Here is a 19,897-nt window from a genome sequence, read left to right as displayed (position 1 = left end):
CTATATTCTACAATTTGAAAACATATAAAAGTGGGGTTATTGAAATCAATTCCTGTATTTATTTTTTATTTACTTTTTACACTTCAATTTAGATACTTCCTATTTACCACTGTTATCACCTTGACAAATTCCTAAATTATAATTTTTTGGAGTTTTCTGCATTGTTTGTACTTTGACTTTATTGCTAAGTACAAAAGGCTTGATATATTTATTCTTTTTTAATCCCCTTAAAATTATTCTCATTGTCCTTTTTTCTCATTTTTAAATTATACCCATTCTGTTTTTAATAAAGTAAAACCAATTGCGAGTTGAAAAAAAATAGTTCAATATATTTCCATATAATTTCATGCTTAATTTCATTCATGATCCTCTTCACATAAAAATAAAGACAACACACCATTAAAATTCAATAGCTTAATTTCATTTTTCAGCTAAGTTGTTTCTTGCATTCTTTAGTCATTAGTCAAGGGCGAAGAAAATGAGATGAATTTCCATTCAGTTAAAAAAAGAAAAAAAATGAGGTTGTCAATAACTTTCTCTGACTATAAGAATAAATAACTACTTCAGCTTCTGCAGCCACTGATGATATTCCAACTAAACCCTCCCTGCTGAATTTAACAATTACTTAAACTATGCTATAATCCCTAAACAAAATGAGATGAATAAAATGGACTGAAGATACGACTAATGATACATATCAGTTTTCTCAGGCAAAAATTGAATTTAATTGTTAACTCCTTTGAGAAATCATTACAGAAATTGTATATATTTCCTTAAAACTTCTAACCATTCCCCAAACTCAAGGTTTTTTAGAAAAGGCACAGCATATAAAAGTAAATTACTTTGAGCCTATTATAATTTCATGTGATATTAAGCAAAATAAGCATAGGAAAAAGAAAAAGACAATGTTTTTTTAATAGAGAGTAAAGTATGTTATAAACCAAATATCACTTAAGTGTTGAAAATCTGTAAGACTATCAGAAAGTAATGTTGAAAATTACTTAAGATTTGGGGCAAAGTTCTGTAACTGAAGATGTTTAATACAAAGCTCTTACATTTTATCATTTCAGAATATTTGGCTATACAGAAATTACATATATAAATTACATCAATAAATTTGTTTAGCTTTTCATTATTATAAGTTATTATTTGGATTCTGAATTTTACAGAACATTTAGAATTTAAAATATTCTTATAAACTATTATTTATATTTTGCAAGCAAGAACACTATGATACAATGATTATAAGAAATTAAGTAAAGTAATAATCTATTGGAATGGAAGTTTCTAAAACCATAATTAGTCTGGAAAACTAATTTGGAAAACTATATTTTTATTTTAGATGACCACAAGATTTTTCATATTTAAAATCTTGAGTTTATATGGAAAACTCTAATCCCTGAAGGGATTAAACAATCTATATTTTATAGGCCAGATTTCAGTTAGTATACAGCTTTGGACCAGAGATGAATTAAATGTATAGCATATTTTCCATGTTTTAAAGTGTGACTTTTTAATATTTTGGTATTTTCATGTCATTGTTGATTTTTTTATCTCTAACTTTGTGAACATTTGACTATCTTTTGCCTTTAACGTAACATTTTTTGGATGATTTTACTTAGATAACACGAGATCCCAGCTGCTTACCCTTTTAAAAGGCAGATGTTCTTACTTTCTGTTGATTAAAAATAAGGTAATGATGTTTCATTTGGAAATATGTTCAATTCTATGTGTGTTATGTGAGTGTAAGTGTGTGTGTGTGTTTCAATATCCTATGCATTTCCATTGGCTTACAGGTTTTGGCATAAGAAACAGGCCAGTAGGAAAATATGTTGAGAAAGAAGTCCAACCACCAACATAGCACATAATCAACATGTAATTATTATCTATGTGGCCACTTCCACTTCTGAGTGTTTCCTTTAGATTCCTCTTTGCATTTACATAATTAAAACTGCATTGAAATAAATGAGCTTTTTGTTAGAAGCTGTTGTGTTTTTCTATTGATATGCACCCTAAATTGTAATAATGCTGTGCATTTAGATGGGGCTTGATAAGAGTTTTAAAAGTTTGCACATTCATCATCTACTTTTTTTTTGTACTCTACTTTTTTTAAAAATATATTTTATTGATTTTTCACAGAGAGGAAGGGAGAGAGATAGAGAGTTAGAAACATCGATGAGAGAGAAACATCGATCAGCTGCCTCCTGCACACCCCCTACTGGGGATGTGCCCGCAACCAAGGCACATGCCCTTGACCGGAATCGAACCTGGGACCCTTCAGTCCACAGGCTGACGCTCCATCCACTGAGCCAAACCGGTTTCGGTCATCATCTACTTTTGATTTCCAAAATTACAACATGCATGAATAGATGCCATTATTTCCTTTAAAAATATGGAAACTAAGACTGATAGGTTAGGTCATAGTTTCAAAGAATTTGGCTGCTAAGTTGAAACTTCAGGGTTCTTTATAAAAGATTGTCAGCATCTTAAGAGTAAAGGAATTTCAGGTTGAAATGTATTGCTGATAGATTTGTGCATTCAATAAGAGTACTACCCACAAACATAAAATGCAATAAAGAAAAGTTGTGCTTTCTCTGTGATGTTTTACTAATATGCTAGAATACTATAGTGAAATAACTCAAGTTCCTGATAATATAGTACTAAGTTTGAATTCTAGCTGTATAATAATTTAAGAGCTATGTAACTCGATATAATAGCTAGCTTTTCTAAGCTTCAGTTTCCTTTTGGTAAAGTAGGAATAGCAATCTTTGTATTGCAACGTTGTTGTGTAAATCATAGCATCTATAGTGCCTAGCAATAACTGGCATACACTATACCCTCAACTAATATTACTTTTATTACTTAACGTTTAAAAGGGTTATATATATTCCACTTTTATTTAGTGCTAATATTATGCTTACATATATTAGTAGTAAAGATAATATAAATGACATAATACTTATGGAATTTGAAAATAGACATTTCAGGGGATTAACATAAATTTCATACTATACATTAGTTACTTCAGAAATATATGCTTGGTACAGATTAACATTTGATCAAAATGGATCACAGACCTAAATATAAAATGCAAAACTAAAATCTCATGGAAGATAGCATAGAAAAAAACCTAGAGTAAACCTTGGGTATGCAAATTGCATTTTAGATACAAAATCACAGGCATGATCCATGAAAGAAAGAATTGATAAACTAGACTTCATTAAAAGCAAAATTTCCTGCTTTGCAAAAGACAATATAAAGAGAATGAGAAAATAGAACAAAGAAGAAACAAAATATTTATAAAGAGAATGATAGAGGACTGTTACCCAAAATGTACCAACAACTCTTAAAACCAACGATAAGAAGACCTTAAGAGATAACTTGCCAAGTAAAATACACAAAAGGTAAATAAGGACATGAAGAGACCCTCTACATCATTTGTCTACATCAGGAAAATTCAAATTAAAATAACTATGAGTTACCACCACACACCTATTCGAATGCCCCAAATCCAGAACATGGACAACACTCTTGCTGGCAAAAATGTGGAACAATAAGAACTCTCATTCATTGCTAGTGGGAATGCAAATAGTGCTGTCACTTGAAAGACAGTTTGGAGGTTTCTTACAAAACTAAACATTCTTTTACCAATACTGCTCCTTGGAATTTACCCAACGGAGTTGAAAGCACTTGTGTCCACACAGTAACCTACACTTGTGTGTTTATAGCAGCTGTATTTCAGAGGTGGGCAAATGAGTTTTACAGGTGTGTGTAGGTGAAACAGTTTATTCTTGTATTATTGCTTATTAATTATTGTATTATTTATTTGTATTACAATGGTAAAGTTATTTTTGACCACCCCTGTATAATTGTTAAAGCTTGGAAGCAACTCAGATGTCCTTCCATAGGTGAATGTATAAATAAAATGGTGCACTCAGACAATAAAATATTATTTTTAGCTAAGAAAAATGAACCAGGAAGCCATAAAATAGTCTTAAATACATATTACTAAGTGAAAGAAGCCGATCTGAAAAAGGCTATATAATATTAGATTCTAACTATGTAACACTCTGGGAAAGGCAAAACTATTGGGAAAAGTAAAAAGACCGTGATTGGCAGGGATTGGGGGTTGGAAGGAAGAGATTGATAGGTGGACCACAGAGGATTTAGGGCAGTGAAAATGCTCTGTAAGATAACATAATGATGAGTACCTATCAGTATACGATTTTTGAAACTACAGACTATACAATATCAATGTTAACCCTAATGCAAGCATGGACTCTGGGTGATTATAATGTGTCAATGTAGCTTCATGAGTTCTAACAGTTTTACCATGTTATTCAGTGATGTTGATAATATACATGTCCCAGAGTAGGGAGTATGCAGAAAATATCTTTACCTTTCCTTCAATATTACTGTGAAACTAAAACTGCTTTAAACAATAAAGTCTTAAATCAAATAAGTAAATAAATAAGCAATAAATAATTCTATGAGAAAATTATGAAGATAAAGTTCAGTGGGAAGAGAAAAAAGACAATACTATCTATACTTCTAGCAGTGTTACAGAGAGTTTACTCTGAATTTAATTTAAGGTTAATTGGTAACCACATTCAAACAATCCATCAGTACTAACCTTATTGCATTCTTCTTTTCCTTTATCTCACTGGGCGCAATTTATATTATAAAGAAGCCAAGGGACAATGACTATAGTAATTAATTAAAAACAAGGATTCAGAACTTTAGGGAAGGCCCGGATCATGTATCTGTTCCTACTATGTACCAAGTATAGGAATTTAAAATACACCAACCAAAATAAACAAGCAAAATGTTGGGCTCTTATGGTTGACCAATTGAATCAAAGTCTTTCTGAGTAGGGCAGCTAAGTGGTTGTTGTTTTGTTTCTAATTTGGTAGAGAATATAATGAAATACTGTGCAACAGTTAAATTCAACACTATAGTATAAAAATAATATAAATCTTCAAAATGCATATGGTATTAATAAGAAAAAAAAAGATGAATGGAATTACTTTAGCAAAATAACATTCATGAAAATTTAAGTATATATAATTACACTAAAGGCCCAGTGCACAAAAATTGTGCATGGGGGGTGGGTTCCCTCAGCCCGGCCTGCACCCTCTCCAATCTGCGACCCCTCAGGGGATGTTCAACTGCCTCTCACAATCCGGGACCGCTGACTCCTAACCGTTCGCCTGCCTGCCTGCCTGATTGCCCCTAACCTCTCTGCTTGCCTGCCTGATTGCCCCTAACCACCTCTGCCTGCCTGCCTGATCGCCCCTAACTGCTCCCCTGCTGGCCTGATTGCCCCTAACTGCCTCTGCCTTGTCCTGCACCTGGGACCCAGGATTCCCTCCCTCTGGCTGGCTATAGGCACCCAGGACCCAGGCCGGCTTCGCCTGGAGCAGAGCCGCAGGCGCCCAGGACCATGGGGCGGGTGTCTTGTCCTTCTCCCAGGGCACAGGCTCAGGTGCAGCTACTGGCGGCCAGGACTGCGGGGCAGGTGACTTATCCCTCTCCCGGGCCACACTCTGGCTCGTCCCCATTCCTCTCTCGTGAGCTCATTTGTGCCTGGCTGGTCCCCATTCCTCTCTCCCCAGTGTTGAATGTCTGAGCCACTACGGTGTGAGGGTGTGACAACCATTTGCATATTAGCTCTTTATTATATAGGATAAATATACAAAATTTTATAAGAAAACACACTTTATGTAAATTATACCTCAATAATTTAAAAATACTTTTCTTGAAGAGATTTATAGAGAAAGGTTAAATAAGTAAAGTGAAATCTTTCTTTTTTTTCTGAATGTAGTGCTCTTTTTGTTTATCTTTTTATTTTATTAGCTATGTCAATATAGAAATACTAAATGTAAAGAATTTAAAAGTGTTTCAAATTTAATCTCATCTGCTGCTCTGTTTTTAGGTCTGTTGAAACCAAAACCCCAAGGGATTAAATGATTTGCCAGTAATCATACTGATGATTATGGCAGATCATGGGATTCAACACATCTCATAACATACTGTTCAGTGAAAAAATCTACAAGAGTATTAGTCATAATTGTATTTTTTTTTGTTGTTGTTGTTTTGTTATAAACTACTGCAAAACATTATTTGCTACTTATTCTACACTAGAGGCCCCAAGCACAAAATTCATGCACCGATAGGTTCCCTAGGCCTTGCCGGCGATCAGGGCCAACTGGAGCCTTCTGGCTGCTGGCTGAGGCCTCCCTTCCTCTGCCAGTGGTTGAACTCCCGCGGGGAGACTTTGCATATTAGCCTTTTATATATAGACTAGAGGCCTGGTACATGAAATTCATGCATTGGGGGGTGTCCCTCAGCCCAGCCTGCACCCTCTCCAATCTGGGACCCCTTGAGGGATGTCCAAACACCCATTAGGCAGTTGGACATCCCTCTCACAATCCAGGACTGCTGGCACCCAACTGTCCTCCCCTGCAGGCCTGGTTCCCCCCACAACTGCCCTCCCCTTCAGGCCTGGGTCCCCCCCAACTGCCCTCCCCTGCAGGCCTTGTCACCCCCTACTGTCCTCCCCTGCTGGCCTTGTCATCCCCAACTGCTCTCCCCTGCTGGCCTGGTCCCCCTCAACTGCCCTCCTCTGCCGGCCCGGTAACCCCTAACTGCCCTCCCTGCTTGCCTGATTTCCCACAACTGACCTCCCCTACAGGCCTGGTCCCCTCCAACTGCCCTCCCCTACAGGCCTGGTCCCCCCCCAACTGCCCTCCCTTGCAGGCCTGGTCCCCCCCAACTGCCCTCCCTTGCAGGCCTGGTCCCCCCCAACTGCCCTCCCTTGCTGGCCTGGTCTCCCCCAACTGCCCTCCTGTGCTGGCCTGGTCACTCCTAACTTCCCACAACTGCCCTCCCCTGCAGGCCATCTTGTGGTGGCCATCTTGTGGCAGCTATCTTGTGTCCACATGGTGGCAGCCATCTTTGACCACATGGGGACGGCCATCTTGTGTCTTTGTGTGATGGTCAATTTGCATATTACTCTTTTATTAGATAGGATAGATAATTTGTGGTTAATATTATATATGGTGTAGAAAGGCATAATGATTTCTCTGTAAGGTCAAAACAAAAGTTCCCATTCTCATTATTTCCACTTAAAATAATACCGAAGATCCTAATTGTTGCAATCCAATCTAATAAAAGGGTAATATGCAAATTAACCATCACTACGTGACAAAAATGGCAGTGCCCATGGCCACAAGATGGCGGCCCCCAGGCCTCTTAGTCCCGAGCCCCAGCGGAGTCCTCAAGTCTGCCCAGCTGTGGCAGTCCAGGGTGTCTAGCTGAGAGGCGTCCGCCCCACACACAGCAATCCCTGCCCAGTGGCAGCAGTCCGGGGTGTCCGGCTGGCCGCACCCGAGTCGCGCGCGATCCGGGGTGAAGCGGGCCATGGGGCTTGAGGCCAGGGTGTCAGGCCGGCAGCGCAGTGCACCACCAATGCACGATCTTCAGGCCAGGGAAGGCACCCACTGGGCTATCCGCAGCCAGGCTGAGATGGCAGCCTGGGCAGGGGTCTCAGCCTGGCTGGGCTGAGGCGGCAGCCTTGGGCTGGGGTCTCAGCCTGGCCAGGGCCTGAACCCCTCCAGCAGTGGCAGCCTGGGGTCTCAACCATTGAGTCACACCAGCCAGGCAGATATGGAGGAATCTTAAATGTTTCTTTTTTTATAATATATATTTTATTGATTTTTTATAGAGAGGAAGGGAAAGGGATAGAGAGCTAGAAACATCAATGAGAAAGAAACATTGATCAACTGCCTCCTGCAAACTCCCGACTGAGTATGTGCCCCCAACCAAGGTACATGCCCTTGACCAGAATCGAACCTAGGACCCTTGATTCTGCAGGCCAATGCTCCATCCACTGAGCCAAACCAGTTAGGACTGTCCAATATGCTAAAGAAAAAACCCTATCTAATAAAGAGGGAATATGCAAGGGAGGGCATTTGGGGGTGACCGGGGTGTCAGGGGAGGGCAGTTAGGCATCGATAGGGCTGGCAGGGGAGTGGTTAGGGGGTGATCAGGCTGGCAGGCAGAGCAGTTAGGAGCAATCAGGAACGCAGGCAGGTGAGTAGTTGGGAACCAGCAGTCCTAGATTGTGAAAGGGATGTCTGACTGCCTGTTTAGGCCCGATCCCATGGATCGGGCCTAAACAGGCAGTCAGACATCCCCCAAGGGGTCCCAGATTGGAGAGGGTGCAGGTTGGGCTGAGAGACACCCCTCCCCCTCCGTGCACAAATTTTGTGCACCGGGCCTCTAGTTAGTAAATAAAAATGTAATCACAGGTACACTAATTTAAAGGGCAAAATAAGCTCTTTTTAAAAATGTAATCACAAACTTATAAAAAATTGAGACAACTTAACTACTTGAGAATAAGTTGTCACCTTGATGGACTATCATTCCTGAGTTCATTAGCCTGTATTTCCTTATCAACAAGTGGATTGTTTTACACAATCTCAAATCATCTATCAAAATTATTAATGTAATATTGATATTATGATATAATTCTTAGGCTCCATTTAAATTTCACCAATTTTTCCAATAATAGTCTATGTAGTAAAAGTATCCAGATTAATAATACTTTGCATTTAGGTGTTAGTTCATTTGAGTATCTTTGTGGCTAGAATAGTTAGTCTTTCCTTAACCTGATAATTTGAATAAATTCAATAATTGCAGATGAGTAGTTTTGTACTATGTTTCCCTTAACTGCATTTCTACTTTTAGTTTTTATTATAAACAACTTTAAAACACTTTTTTAAAAATTAGGCTTGTTATAAAATAAAATATGTAAAATAGAAATTATACAGAAAAACATTCATGTATTGAATGTGTTACCTCCATAAAGGAATATTGGACATAGAGAATGTAATCTTAATTTGCATTTAAAAATCATTCAACATGAAATAATTTAAAACAAACATTCCAATTTTAAAATGCGGCTCTGTGGTTGAGCATTGACCTATAAACCAGGAGGTCACAGTTTGATTTCAGTCAGGACATATGCCCTGGTTGCGGGCTAGATCCCCAGTAGAAGGTTTGCAGAAGGCAGCCAAATCGATGATTCTCTCTCATCATGTATGTGTCTATCTTTCTCTCCCTCTTTTGAAAATCAATAAAAACGTATTTTTTTTAAATAGGCAAAGAACTTGAATAGACTTTTCATAAAAAATGAACTACAAGAAGCCAATAAACATATGAAAAAAACCACTCAACCTCACTTGTCCTTACCAGGAATGATATCACATTAGGATGTCTATTATCAACAAAATAAAACAAAACCAAAAAAATAAGTGTTGGCAAGAATGTGGAGAAATTAGAAACCTTTTGTATTGCTGGTGAAATGTAAAATGGTGCAGCCACTCTGGAAAACAGTATGGTGGTTTCGCAAAAGAATGAATATGGAATTATTATAACACAGGAATTCCATATATGGATATACACACAAGAGAATTGAAAGCAAGGACTTGAACATACATTTGTACAACAATGGCCACTGCACCATTATTCACAATAGCCAAAAAGTAATAATAAAACAAATGTCCATTGACAGATGAATGCATAAACAAATACAGTATACATGTACCATACAGTATTATTCAGCCTTAAATGGGAATGGATTCCTGATATATACTGCAACATGAATGAACTTTGAAAAGATTATGTTAAGTTAAATAAGCCAGACCAAAAAGGGACAAGTATTATGAGTTTTCACAAATATGAAGTACCTAGAATCGGCAAATTCTTAGAGGCAGAAAATAGAATAGTAATTTATAGGGGCTCGGGAGAGGGAGTGAAAGAAAGCTTTTGCTCTGTGGGTACAGTTTCAGTTTGGGATGAAAATGCTCTAGAGATGGTACTACTGGTTGCACTGTAAAGTCCATGTACTTAATGCCATTGAGTATACACTGAAAAATAGTTAAATTGGTAAATTATATATATATATATATATATATATATATATATATATATATATATATATATATAAAACTACAGTAATGAAAAAATAATTTTAGGAACTTTATTAGCATATTGATTTTAATATATATGATGTGTAAAGCCTTTTATACTATGCTAAAATAAATGCAATAGATGCATGCATACCTCTAGAGACCCACTGAGATATTTTGAAAATGATTTCCACTGTCAACAGATTTCTCTCAGAACCATTAATGTATTTTCTAAAATAATTTGTGCAAATTTGTTATTTCAAATAGTTTCATATGTTTTCTTAATTTAAATAGTTCAATTTTTACAAACTTTTAGTAGACTTGGTAAATTTATTTCAAATATATATGTATTTTTTGAATTGTTATATTTTTCAGGTGAGATGCTATTGTCTATGTGTGTGTCTGTTTGAGCAAGTGTATTTTCCTTGAGATTTATTTTTTCCAAAAATATTACATTTTTTCTATTCAACTGGTAATTCATTATTTTCTTAGAAATATTATTTTTGTAAGAACTTTTTCAGATGATTTTAAAAGTGATAAAATATTTCTATTCAATCTTGTTTGAAATGAAAACAATCAGGTTAACATAATTATCTGTGGTTTGTGTATAGATTTGCCAGCTCCAGTTTGGCCTGGAAGGACAGAGAGAATGTTGCTCCAGCGGGGTGAAATCCCCTCCATGGACTGCCTCAACTTCTCAGAGCTGTCTCACTCCAGGTCAGCATTTCTGAGGGAAACCCATATCAGAAATATGATGGAGCTAAAGGTGTAAGGGTCTAGACCACTAGACGACTAGATATTCTGGTAGAATATCTAAGCTCCAGAGAACCCATGAGTTGAGCTTAGGCCATAGGACTTGCATCACTGACCCAAATTCTTACATCTTCCTTCCACAGGTGTTTATAAGTCCCTAATATATATTCTGAAAGACTGCTTCTTGTGACACCTAACATATAGACTTTTGCTTGTCATCTGACTACTGCAAATAATTTATACTTGTAAAATGTTTTCTGCATTTCTGTCTAATCAGATCTCAAGATCTAAAACCTGTCTCCAGCCCTATCAGGGTTGGCTCAGCAGATAGAGTTTCTGCCTGTGGACTGAAGGGTCCCAGGTTCGATTCAGGTCAAGGGCACCCACCTAGGTTGCAGGCTAGATACCCGGCCCTGGTCTTGGGTGAATGCAGGATGCAACCAATCAATGTATCTCTCTCATCATTGATGTTTCTATCTCTCTCCTTCTTCCATTCTCTCTGAAATCAATACAAAATATATATTTAAAATTCTTAAAAGACCTGTCTCCAGAATATCTGGATAATATATGCTTATGATTATTTTGGGCTTCATATTTTTAATCTGATTTGCGTTGGCAACATTTAAGTTTTACCAATTAGTAACGATGTACTTTTGTGAATGCTTTAAAATCATTTTGACTTCCAAAGGCAGTTTTGACCTGGCTAGATTCTTTGTAATGTGAGATGAGCAATGTAGTAATTAGTGTTTGCTGGTTTTGAAGTTCTGCTGGTTTATTACTTATTTTAATAAAGATTTGTTCCTGATAGCTTTATTCGACATTTGATCTGAAGAAAGAAAAGAAATAGTGCCCATTAACTCATTCATTCTTTCTTTTCGGAGTTGCATATTATTGAAAATGGAGTTTTGCCTTATTAAATATCCAATTTCAACGTTTTGAGAGAAAACTAATCCTCTCTCACTTTACTGTGGCATCCATCATAATCAGCATCTCAATAGTCAGTTATGGATTGTATATAAAGGATAAACACATTAATTGATAATTGATATGGTTCAGTGCATTTAATAGTGAAATTCATGACGAACCTTGAAGACTGTATAGACAATGGGAAAACTTTTAAACTAGATTTTTTTAACAGGAGGTAAGAAGTAAAAAAAAAAAAAAAAACAGCTTCAATTAAACAAAGAAGAGATTGATTCATATTAAAAGGCCACAGAGATCAGCCATAATAAAATGCCTCAAAGAAAAATATAAATGAGAAAACTGTGACAGGAAAATAAATTAATTTAAGTCTCAGGTCAAGAAAGCATTATTATTCAGTTTTGAGTCAGTATAAGAATAATGAAATAGTTAAGAAATTCCATGAGAACTCTAGTTAAGATAGAAGGGGGATAGATTACAAAATTTTATTGAGTATTTACATACAATATGCCAGAAAACATACTTATGTATCCATAAATTATTATAGTCAATTTCAGCAATATATTCATAAAAGAAATGCTAATTTACAGTGGTAAATTGGCAAATTATTAACAACTAGCTCTCCAGAGGCAGGATTCCAAATTTGTGTGTCTGCCAATTCCTATGCTATAACTATCACACCAAACTCAATTTTAAAACTATCACCATGGCATCAACTGGCATGAAAACATCATGAAAAGCTAACAATGAACTTTTATAAGCCCAGCAGGCTACAGTATACCAATACTGCCATGTCTAGTTTAAAAAGACAGTAATAAAAATCATAAATACAGGAAAGGGTAGACTCAAATTTATGTTTTTTAAAAACTCAGACTTTTACTAAGCCAGTTCAGAAAACAAAACAAAAAGTTGTCTGCATGGCCATTGCAAATGTTATCCTAGAGCTCTGGTTTGGCCAGCTACAACATTTATTTGGAGCTTAAAAGGATCTAAGAAACCCAATGGCAGAGCTAGAGGAATGAAGTCCATCATCCTGTGGACATCCAGAAAAGAGCCTTACCAGTTTGAAACTTGTCTCACAACTCTCAGTTTAAAAATACCATACCTAGAGAGAAAGTATCCTTCTTCCTATTTTTTAAAACAAAGGATCTTAGGAGATCAAGAAAAAACAAAAACAAAACAAAAAAAAACAACCCAGCAGCCCAGGTTTGAAAAAAACCAAGTGATGACTTAAGGCTACCTATATGCAGTGAATTTTAAAAGAGCAGGAGGAAAATACACTAAGAGAGGATATCTGGAGTTGAGGATCTAAAAAAAAGTTGGCCGAATTCAATGTGACAAAATACTTGGTATTACATAGAAAGAAAAATCAACACCATCTTATTTAGAAAAAAGGAAATGGTTACATGGCTGGTGGCAGAAGTAAAGAGCACCGGTTTTAGTACACACATGGCAGGGTAAAATGAGTCACACAGGAGAGTCGTATTTGCAGGAAGCTATGTTGGCATGAGACTATAGGAGATGAGAAATCTACATTTTGAACTGTCCTAGAGCTTCTAATTTGAGTTGGCCGCAAGAATTAAAATCAAACAAAAATCTTGCCTCTATTCACACCATATTCACATCTAGATCACATCACATTTACACATAGAGTGGGTTCTTGTCTTCCACTCTTCTCTCTACCTATTGCCTGGACAGTACAAAACTGGACTCAGACAAAACTTGTATTCAATGAGCGGATAAATAGGTACAATCATACACTCAACATAATCACATTAAAAAAAAAAAAATATATATATATATATATATATATGAGAACACTTTGATTTAATAGATGAGAAATGAAGGCAAGAAGATACTTGATTTAACCACTGACAGAATATTAATGGCAAAAACAAGGTTACATCCTAGATCTTCTGATTGGCAGTTATATTCTTTTCTCTAACTTACCCTCTGCTTTAACTGAATGAGAAGTAAGGTGTTTTATTTTTCCTTTGCTTTAATAGCTTAAGCAGAAATTAGTTTTTATCTGATAAATTATATGCCATTCATTCTTTATAGGATTAGATAGGCAAATTTTTTGGCTAATCCTTATTATTTTCCCGTCTTCATGCATATGCTTTTTAGTATCATTCTTACTCCACCAGTGTAAGTGTCTCCACTGTCTCTATTCTGAGCCCAATATACATTTCTCACTACAATGGGTGTCTATCACCATCTTCCTATGTCCAGTAATTGGGGCACACATTACTCCTATGTCTAAACTAACCTAGAGACATTGGATCACATCAATATTCCATGGATGTAAAAATTGGAAGTAAAACTTCTAAAAGAAGGATGAATGTAATAAGTGCATTAGAAGTAATATTGGAAAGAATATCTGGGGAATTTTTAATTTTTTATACTTCATAAAGAAAATATGTCTTAGCCACAACTTATAATCATTACAACATATGTTTATTGAAATAATCTATATTGCATATTGCCTTTTTGGCATATATAAATTTATGTTGATATCTAAAATAAAATTTTAATTGTATAAGATATTAATGCTATATAAATAATTAATAAGTAGTTGATATATATGTGTATATTACACTATAGATAAGAAAATTTTTAAATAGCTACTTCAAAGGTCATGACATAAAATATAAAAGGGATTTGAAATATAAACTAAAAATGACACTATGTACATTAGAAGCAAACTCAGAGCTACAACATCTAATATTTTTGTTAATCTAGTAGTTTTGCATATACTGTACAGAAAAGAACTGGCAATCACATTTCATGAATTCTTTAGCCCTGTTGTCATGAAAGAGTTTTCTGATTTGCTTTTATAAAGCAGAGTACAGAAGATATTAAAATGGAAAAAATCTGAAGTATACAACAGCTTTAATTGCACATAGTGATTTAAAATTCTAGATTAGTTTTCCCTACCAAGAGCCAAGTGGTGTCAGATGGCTCTGGGAATTCAATTCAATAGAAATCAGGTCAATTCAATCAACTAAATAAGAAGGTCTACTATAACAGCTAGAAACAAAGAGCAATAGAAAGTTCTTGATTTCATTGTGTTCATATTCTTTGAGGAGAGAATAAATAAAACTATATATGAAGTAGCTTGAATATCATGAGAGAGTGCATAAGATAAGGATAATCCAATTTATCAACATTTATTAAATCCTCATTAAGGACTAGATGAAGAAAAATAGATGTGAAAAAGCAAATGACTGCTATGGTTCAGGTTTCTATTATATTTTCATGTGGTTGGTTTCATAAACTAAAACTTGCCTATTGCAGCAATCCTAAACTTTACCTTAGCCCTCTGATCTTGGGCATTCAATCAGATGAAGACTGTGATAAGTCACTTCTACATGATTTCTGGTAATATTGCTTAGGTCACTGTTTCTTTTTTTCCTCCTAATACTCAATGTGACATTTAACCTTTAATATCATCATTCCCATATTGCCAGACACTTTAAAAAAGACTGAAATATTGAAACATGAAAAAAAAAATGTATCAAAGTGTTTTAAAATCAAAGAACATATATTCTCTAAAAATAGTTTTTCTTACTACAAAAACTTTTAGCACACTTTTAATTATTTGAATGAAGCTATTAATGTTTGGGTTAATGCAAAAGTCACCAACACATGTATCTACCTAATAAAAGAGTAACATGCTAATTGACTGTACCTTCGTGATGCCCACCAGCCAATCAGGAGTGAGTATGTAAATTAACCCAACAAAGATGGTGGGTTAATTTGCATATGTAGGCGCCGAGTGGCTGGGGATGGGGCAGGACCACCCCAGCTGCTCCGGGCCTCTGGGCAGCGTGGGAAGGTGGAAAGGCAGCTCTGGCCAGAGCGAAGGCGGTGCCGGCAGCCAGGGGAAGGAAGGCCCATTCTTGCACAAATCTTCATGTATCGGGCCTCTAGTCTATTATAATTTTATAGTGTTTACATGTGATGTATTAACATGTGATTATATATGTTTTCCTTCTGTTGTTGTGTTTAACTTCTTAGTTTTCTTTGACATATTTTCATAGACTGTCCATAAAAATAATAACCCTAACTATTACAGTGAATTCTTTCTGAAGACATTATATAACTTGTATTAGATTTAGATAGTGCCAAGAAAAAAGATTGAAAATTAATACAATCTAGTGTATAAAAGCAGTTATTGTTACAGTACTTGTATGTCACATTTCTCATTCCATTCCCAACCACATCTAATTTTCCTCATTAACTTTTTTAATTAAACAGAATGATAATCCATCTTTGTCTACAACATATTACAATAAGTAAACTAGTGTTGCCCCTTCCTATATATTTTCATTTATAGAATTGTATCTATTTTGAGACTTAGGAAAAATAAATAGCACATATCTGAAATAAGTTTTCTTATAAATATGAAATTTTTGGGCCTTAGGTTATATTTTTAATGACAGTTGCTTTCTCATTCTGTAGAATGTTAAACAACTTTTAAACATGTCCTTTCTTCCTTACTGAATTCAACAGGAATGCAAGCTACATATGTTTTATATTATTTATATGCTTTGTCACTTTAATGACTATACTGACACAATTTTGTCACTGTCATTGATTTCTAGCTATGAATTCTAAAATTGCAATTTTCAGTACTGCTTTAATCCATAAGGTAGTGGACAGATTTCCAGGAAATGAATTCCTTTATCATGTTATATTCATTCTTTCCATAGTATTTTAAATTACAATTTATATTCTAGAAACTAAATTTGCTTTGCTAATACTTAGAGAATCAAATTTATGAGAATGAAGCTCTTGATGACCTTCAAATTTTCTTTACTAAGACACATAAGGAAAAAATGTAAATATTTGCAATTTCAATAGAAACTTACCTTTCCTACATATTGATAATCAGATCCTGTATATTCTTCCAGCAAGAAAAACTGATTCCACATCCAACCACGTTTTTGACGATGCAGAATTTTGCCATCACTTCTAGGTATGCGTGGACCTAAAATCCGTTGCTCAGGCACAGGAGTCCTTCTGAACATTATCTCTGGAGAGCAGAAGTGTGGCAAGCATACCCAGAGTAGAAACAGTAGCAAAAATCGATCTAATGTCATAGTTCACTTCTTGAAAATTCCCAGCGTGGATGAAGAAAAAGCAATCTTACTTTATTGGGTTGAATTTTACTGTGTTTCAGCTGGTTTCCAACATTTCATCAATGTTTTGTACATGTTTCCAAAAGCTTCAAATAAACAAACAAACAAAAAAGTCAGTTGACAACATTATGAATGTTACCTGTCGGTTTAAAGTTATTGTGACAAAGATAAATGGATAATAGCAACCAAAATATTTATTTCCCTTTTTACATAAAAGAATGATTAATTTGAGAAACATTGCTAGTCTAGTAACATGTCTACAATTTAAGAAAATAAAATAGTAAGTGATTTCTTTCAAACATTTCCTAAAGATGGAACACATTAAGCTTTATGTCTTTTTCTGTTTTTGTACTTTAACAGTTTTCAGGAATTATAATCTCTATATAGAGTAGAGATGTAGTTAATTTTGGATGTCAATATTTCCAGAGCAATTTAACATAGATTAAAACATTAAAAACAAAATGTTGATATAAATAAACTATAGGAAACATGCAACTGTTCTGCAATGCAATTGTTTGTAAATGGTTTTTAAACAGCAAACAGCGTCACCCTGTCTTCTAATTTAATCCTGCTCAAATGTTAAAGTAAGGTGAAAAACAAAACAAAAACAAAGTAGGAGTGCCTTCGGCTTAAGACCTCTCCTCTGCTCCCATAGGCTGGTCTGTGGAACACCTAGAGTTAACTAAAATAGAAAAAAAATCACTACTACAGCAAATCAGTTTGTAACATAATGAACACTAGAAGAATATAATCATGTTGCTATGTTTGGAAAATTTGTCCACTTCTAACCACACCCACTGCTACTCTGCAGGTCTCAAACTCCATGATGCCCCTGATTGCTCTCCACCTCCCTTCCTGCATTTATTTTCTCAACAAAAATCCCAGGTACTTCTTTTACAATGCCAGTCCAGCATGTTACATCTCTGCACAAAATACTCCAATGGCTGTTCATCTCACTTTGATTAAAACCCAACATCTGACAAGGACCTACAATTCTGTACTTTGTTTCATGACTTCTGGTCACTTCTCTGACCTCATGTTCTACTCTAATCCCCTGCACTAGTCCCCAAGATTTGGCCTTTCTAGCCACAGTGTTCTTTTCACTTCACCCTGCAACTCATGTCATATGCTTCCCTCCTCAACCAGGACCTTTCCACTTGTTTGTTCCCTCTTCCTGGAATGCTTTTTTCTGTAGATATTAACTTCAGTAGAACAGTTGTTTTCTGCAGAAATCTCTTAAACCACCACTAATATGTCATATATACCAATATATTGCATGTGCTTTATTTACTTATTATGTATATAGACTGTCTTCCTGCTATAATCCCAGGAAGAAAGGGAATTTGGCTCTTTGCTACTGTTTTCACTGTGCCTAGAACAGAATATTGTGCCTAGTACATCCTAAAAAAGAGGGAATATGCTAATTGACCCTCATGCCATTGCAAAGATGGTGGCACCCACAGCCAATAAGGAGGGAATATGCTAATTGACTTCCACGCCCTCAAAGATGGCGGCACCCACAGCCAACAAGGAGGGAATATGTTACTTGACTGTCACGCCCTCAAAGATGGCGGTGCCCACAGCCAATAAGGAGGGAATATGCTAATTGACTGCCATGCCCTCAAAGATGGCGGTGCCCACAGCCACAAGATGGCGGCACCCAGTTCCCTCAGCCCTGCCAGGGCGGCAAGCATGCAGCACGGCCAGGCCCACCCCCAGTCCCCTCAGCTCCCCAGCCCCCCAGGGCCGGCCCAAGGCACAGGCAAACCTCGGATAGCGGCTACCCAGCCACCCAGGGCCACCCAAAGCTCAGATAACCAGGGCCGGCCGAGGATTGCACTGCCGGCAGTGGCAGCAGCAGAGGTGTGATGGGGCATCACATTCCCCTGATCACCAGGTCACCTCCTGCCCCTGAGAGCTCCTGGACTGTGAGAGGGGGCAGGCCGGGCTGAGGGACCCCCCCTCCAGTGCATGAATTTTCATGCACCAGGCCTAGTTATCAATAAACCCTTTGATCGAATGAATGAATGAATGACTTATAAGTTGATTCAAACATCCAAGTACTATACGTCCTCTATGTAGTTATGTCTCAACATTTATGAATTGAAATACATATTTTAAAATTTTAACTATTTAATTTTATTCTTCATTTATATTATTATTTGAATATTACTTTTTATTTTAAAACTAGAGGCCTGGTGCACAAAATTCATGCATGGGTGGGGGGTCCCTCAACCTGACCTGCACCCTCTCCAATACTGGAGCCCTGTGGGATCAGGCCTCAACTGACAGTTGGACATCCCTCTCGCAATCCGGGACCTCTGGCTCCTAACCGCTCACTTGCCTGCCTGCCCTAACCACTCTGCCTGCCTGCCTGATCCCCCTAACTGCCCTCCCCTGCCAACCTGATCCCCTTAACTGCCCTCCCCTAGCGACCTGGTCACCCATATTAACTTTTTTTTTTTTTAATCTTATCCCCCTCACACACAATTTGTATTTGACTTCCTTATTGGCTTCTCCCTCACATACAATTTTTCTCTCTCCTTTATGTAACACTTTTTCCTACTGACTCATCATTTATAAACTTTTCTTTCCTCCTTATTTCCTACTTCTGTTCCATCATCCTTCTTCCCTTCTTTCTCCTACCTTCCCTCCCTGCCCACATTCCTTCTTTCCTTTATCTTTACCCCTCCCTCCCTCCCCTTTTCCTTCCTTTCCACCTTAATTTTTTCTTCACTTCCTCCCTCGGACCTGCTTTGTTCCCTCCCCCATTCTTCCTTCTTCCCATTTTCCTTTTAAGCTCTACCGGCTCCCCCTTAAAACTTTTCTTCCCTCCCTCTTTCTCTCTCATCCCACCTTTCCCATACATTCTTCTCTACTTACTTCCAGTTTTAATATCTCTCTATCTATTTGCCTAATTATTCACTATCAGTTATCTTTTTTCTTTTCTGACTCCTACTTTTAAAATCTGTCCCCAGTACACAACTATACTTCATTTTCATTATAGCTCCTACAACTCACTCATACATCCTCTTTCCTTTTTTAACTCTGCTCTCTACTGACTCCTTTATAAAGTTCTTCCCTCCCTCCCTTCTTAAAGCTTCC

General features: G+C 36.6%; 1 protein-coding gene across 2 annotated transcripts in view; it reads right to left on the bottom strand.

Moving 5' to 3' along the window:
• Positions 1-16,753, bottom strand: part of LOC307113843 (cadherin-10) — a gene marked incomplete at both ends in the record, with an annotated part of 71,380 nt that extends 54,627 nt beyond the window's left edge. For both annotated transcript variants that reach the window (XM_079795801.1, XM_079795802.1), the window contains one exon: positions 16,523-16,753. In XM_079795801.1, coding sequence (XP_079651927.1) covers positions 16,523-16,753 — 231 coding nt within the window. The remainder of the gene's footprint in view (positions 1-16,522) is intronic.
• Positions 16,754-19,897: the final 3,144 nt, after the last annotated feature.

Source organism: Cnephaeus nilssonii (genome assembly GCF_951640355.1).
Source record: "Cnephaeus nilssonii genome assembly, chromosome: 2".
Taxonomy (NCBI): Eukaryota; Metazoa; Chordata; class Mammalia; order Chiroptera; family Vespertilionidae; genus Cnephaeus; species Cnephaeus nilssonii.
Note: the sequence above shows the minus strand (reverse complement) of the source record. Positions and strands in the feature narration are given on the sequence as shown.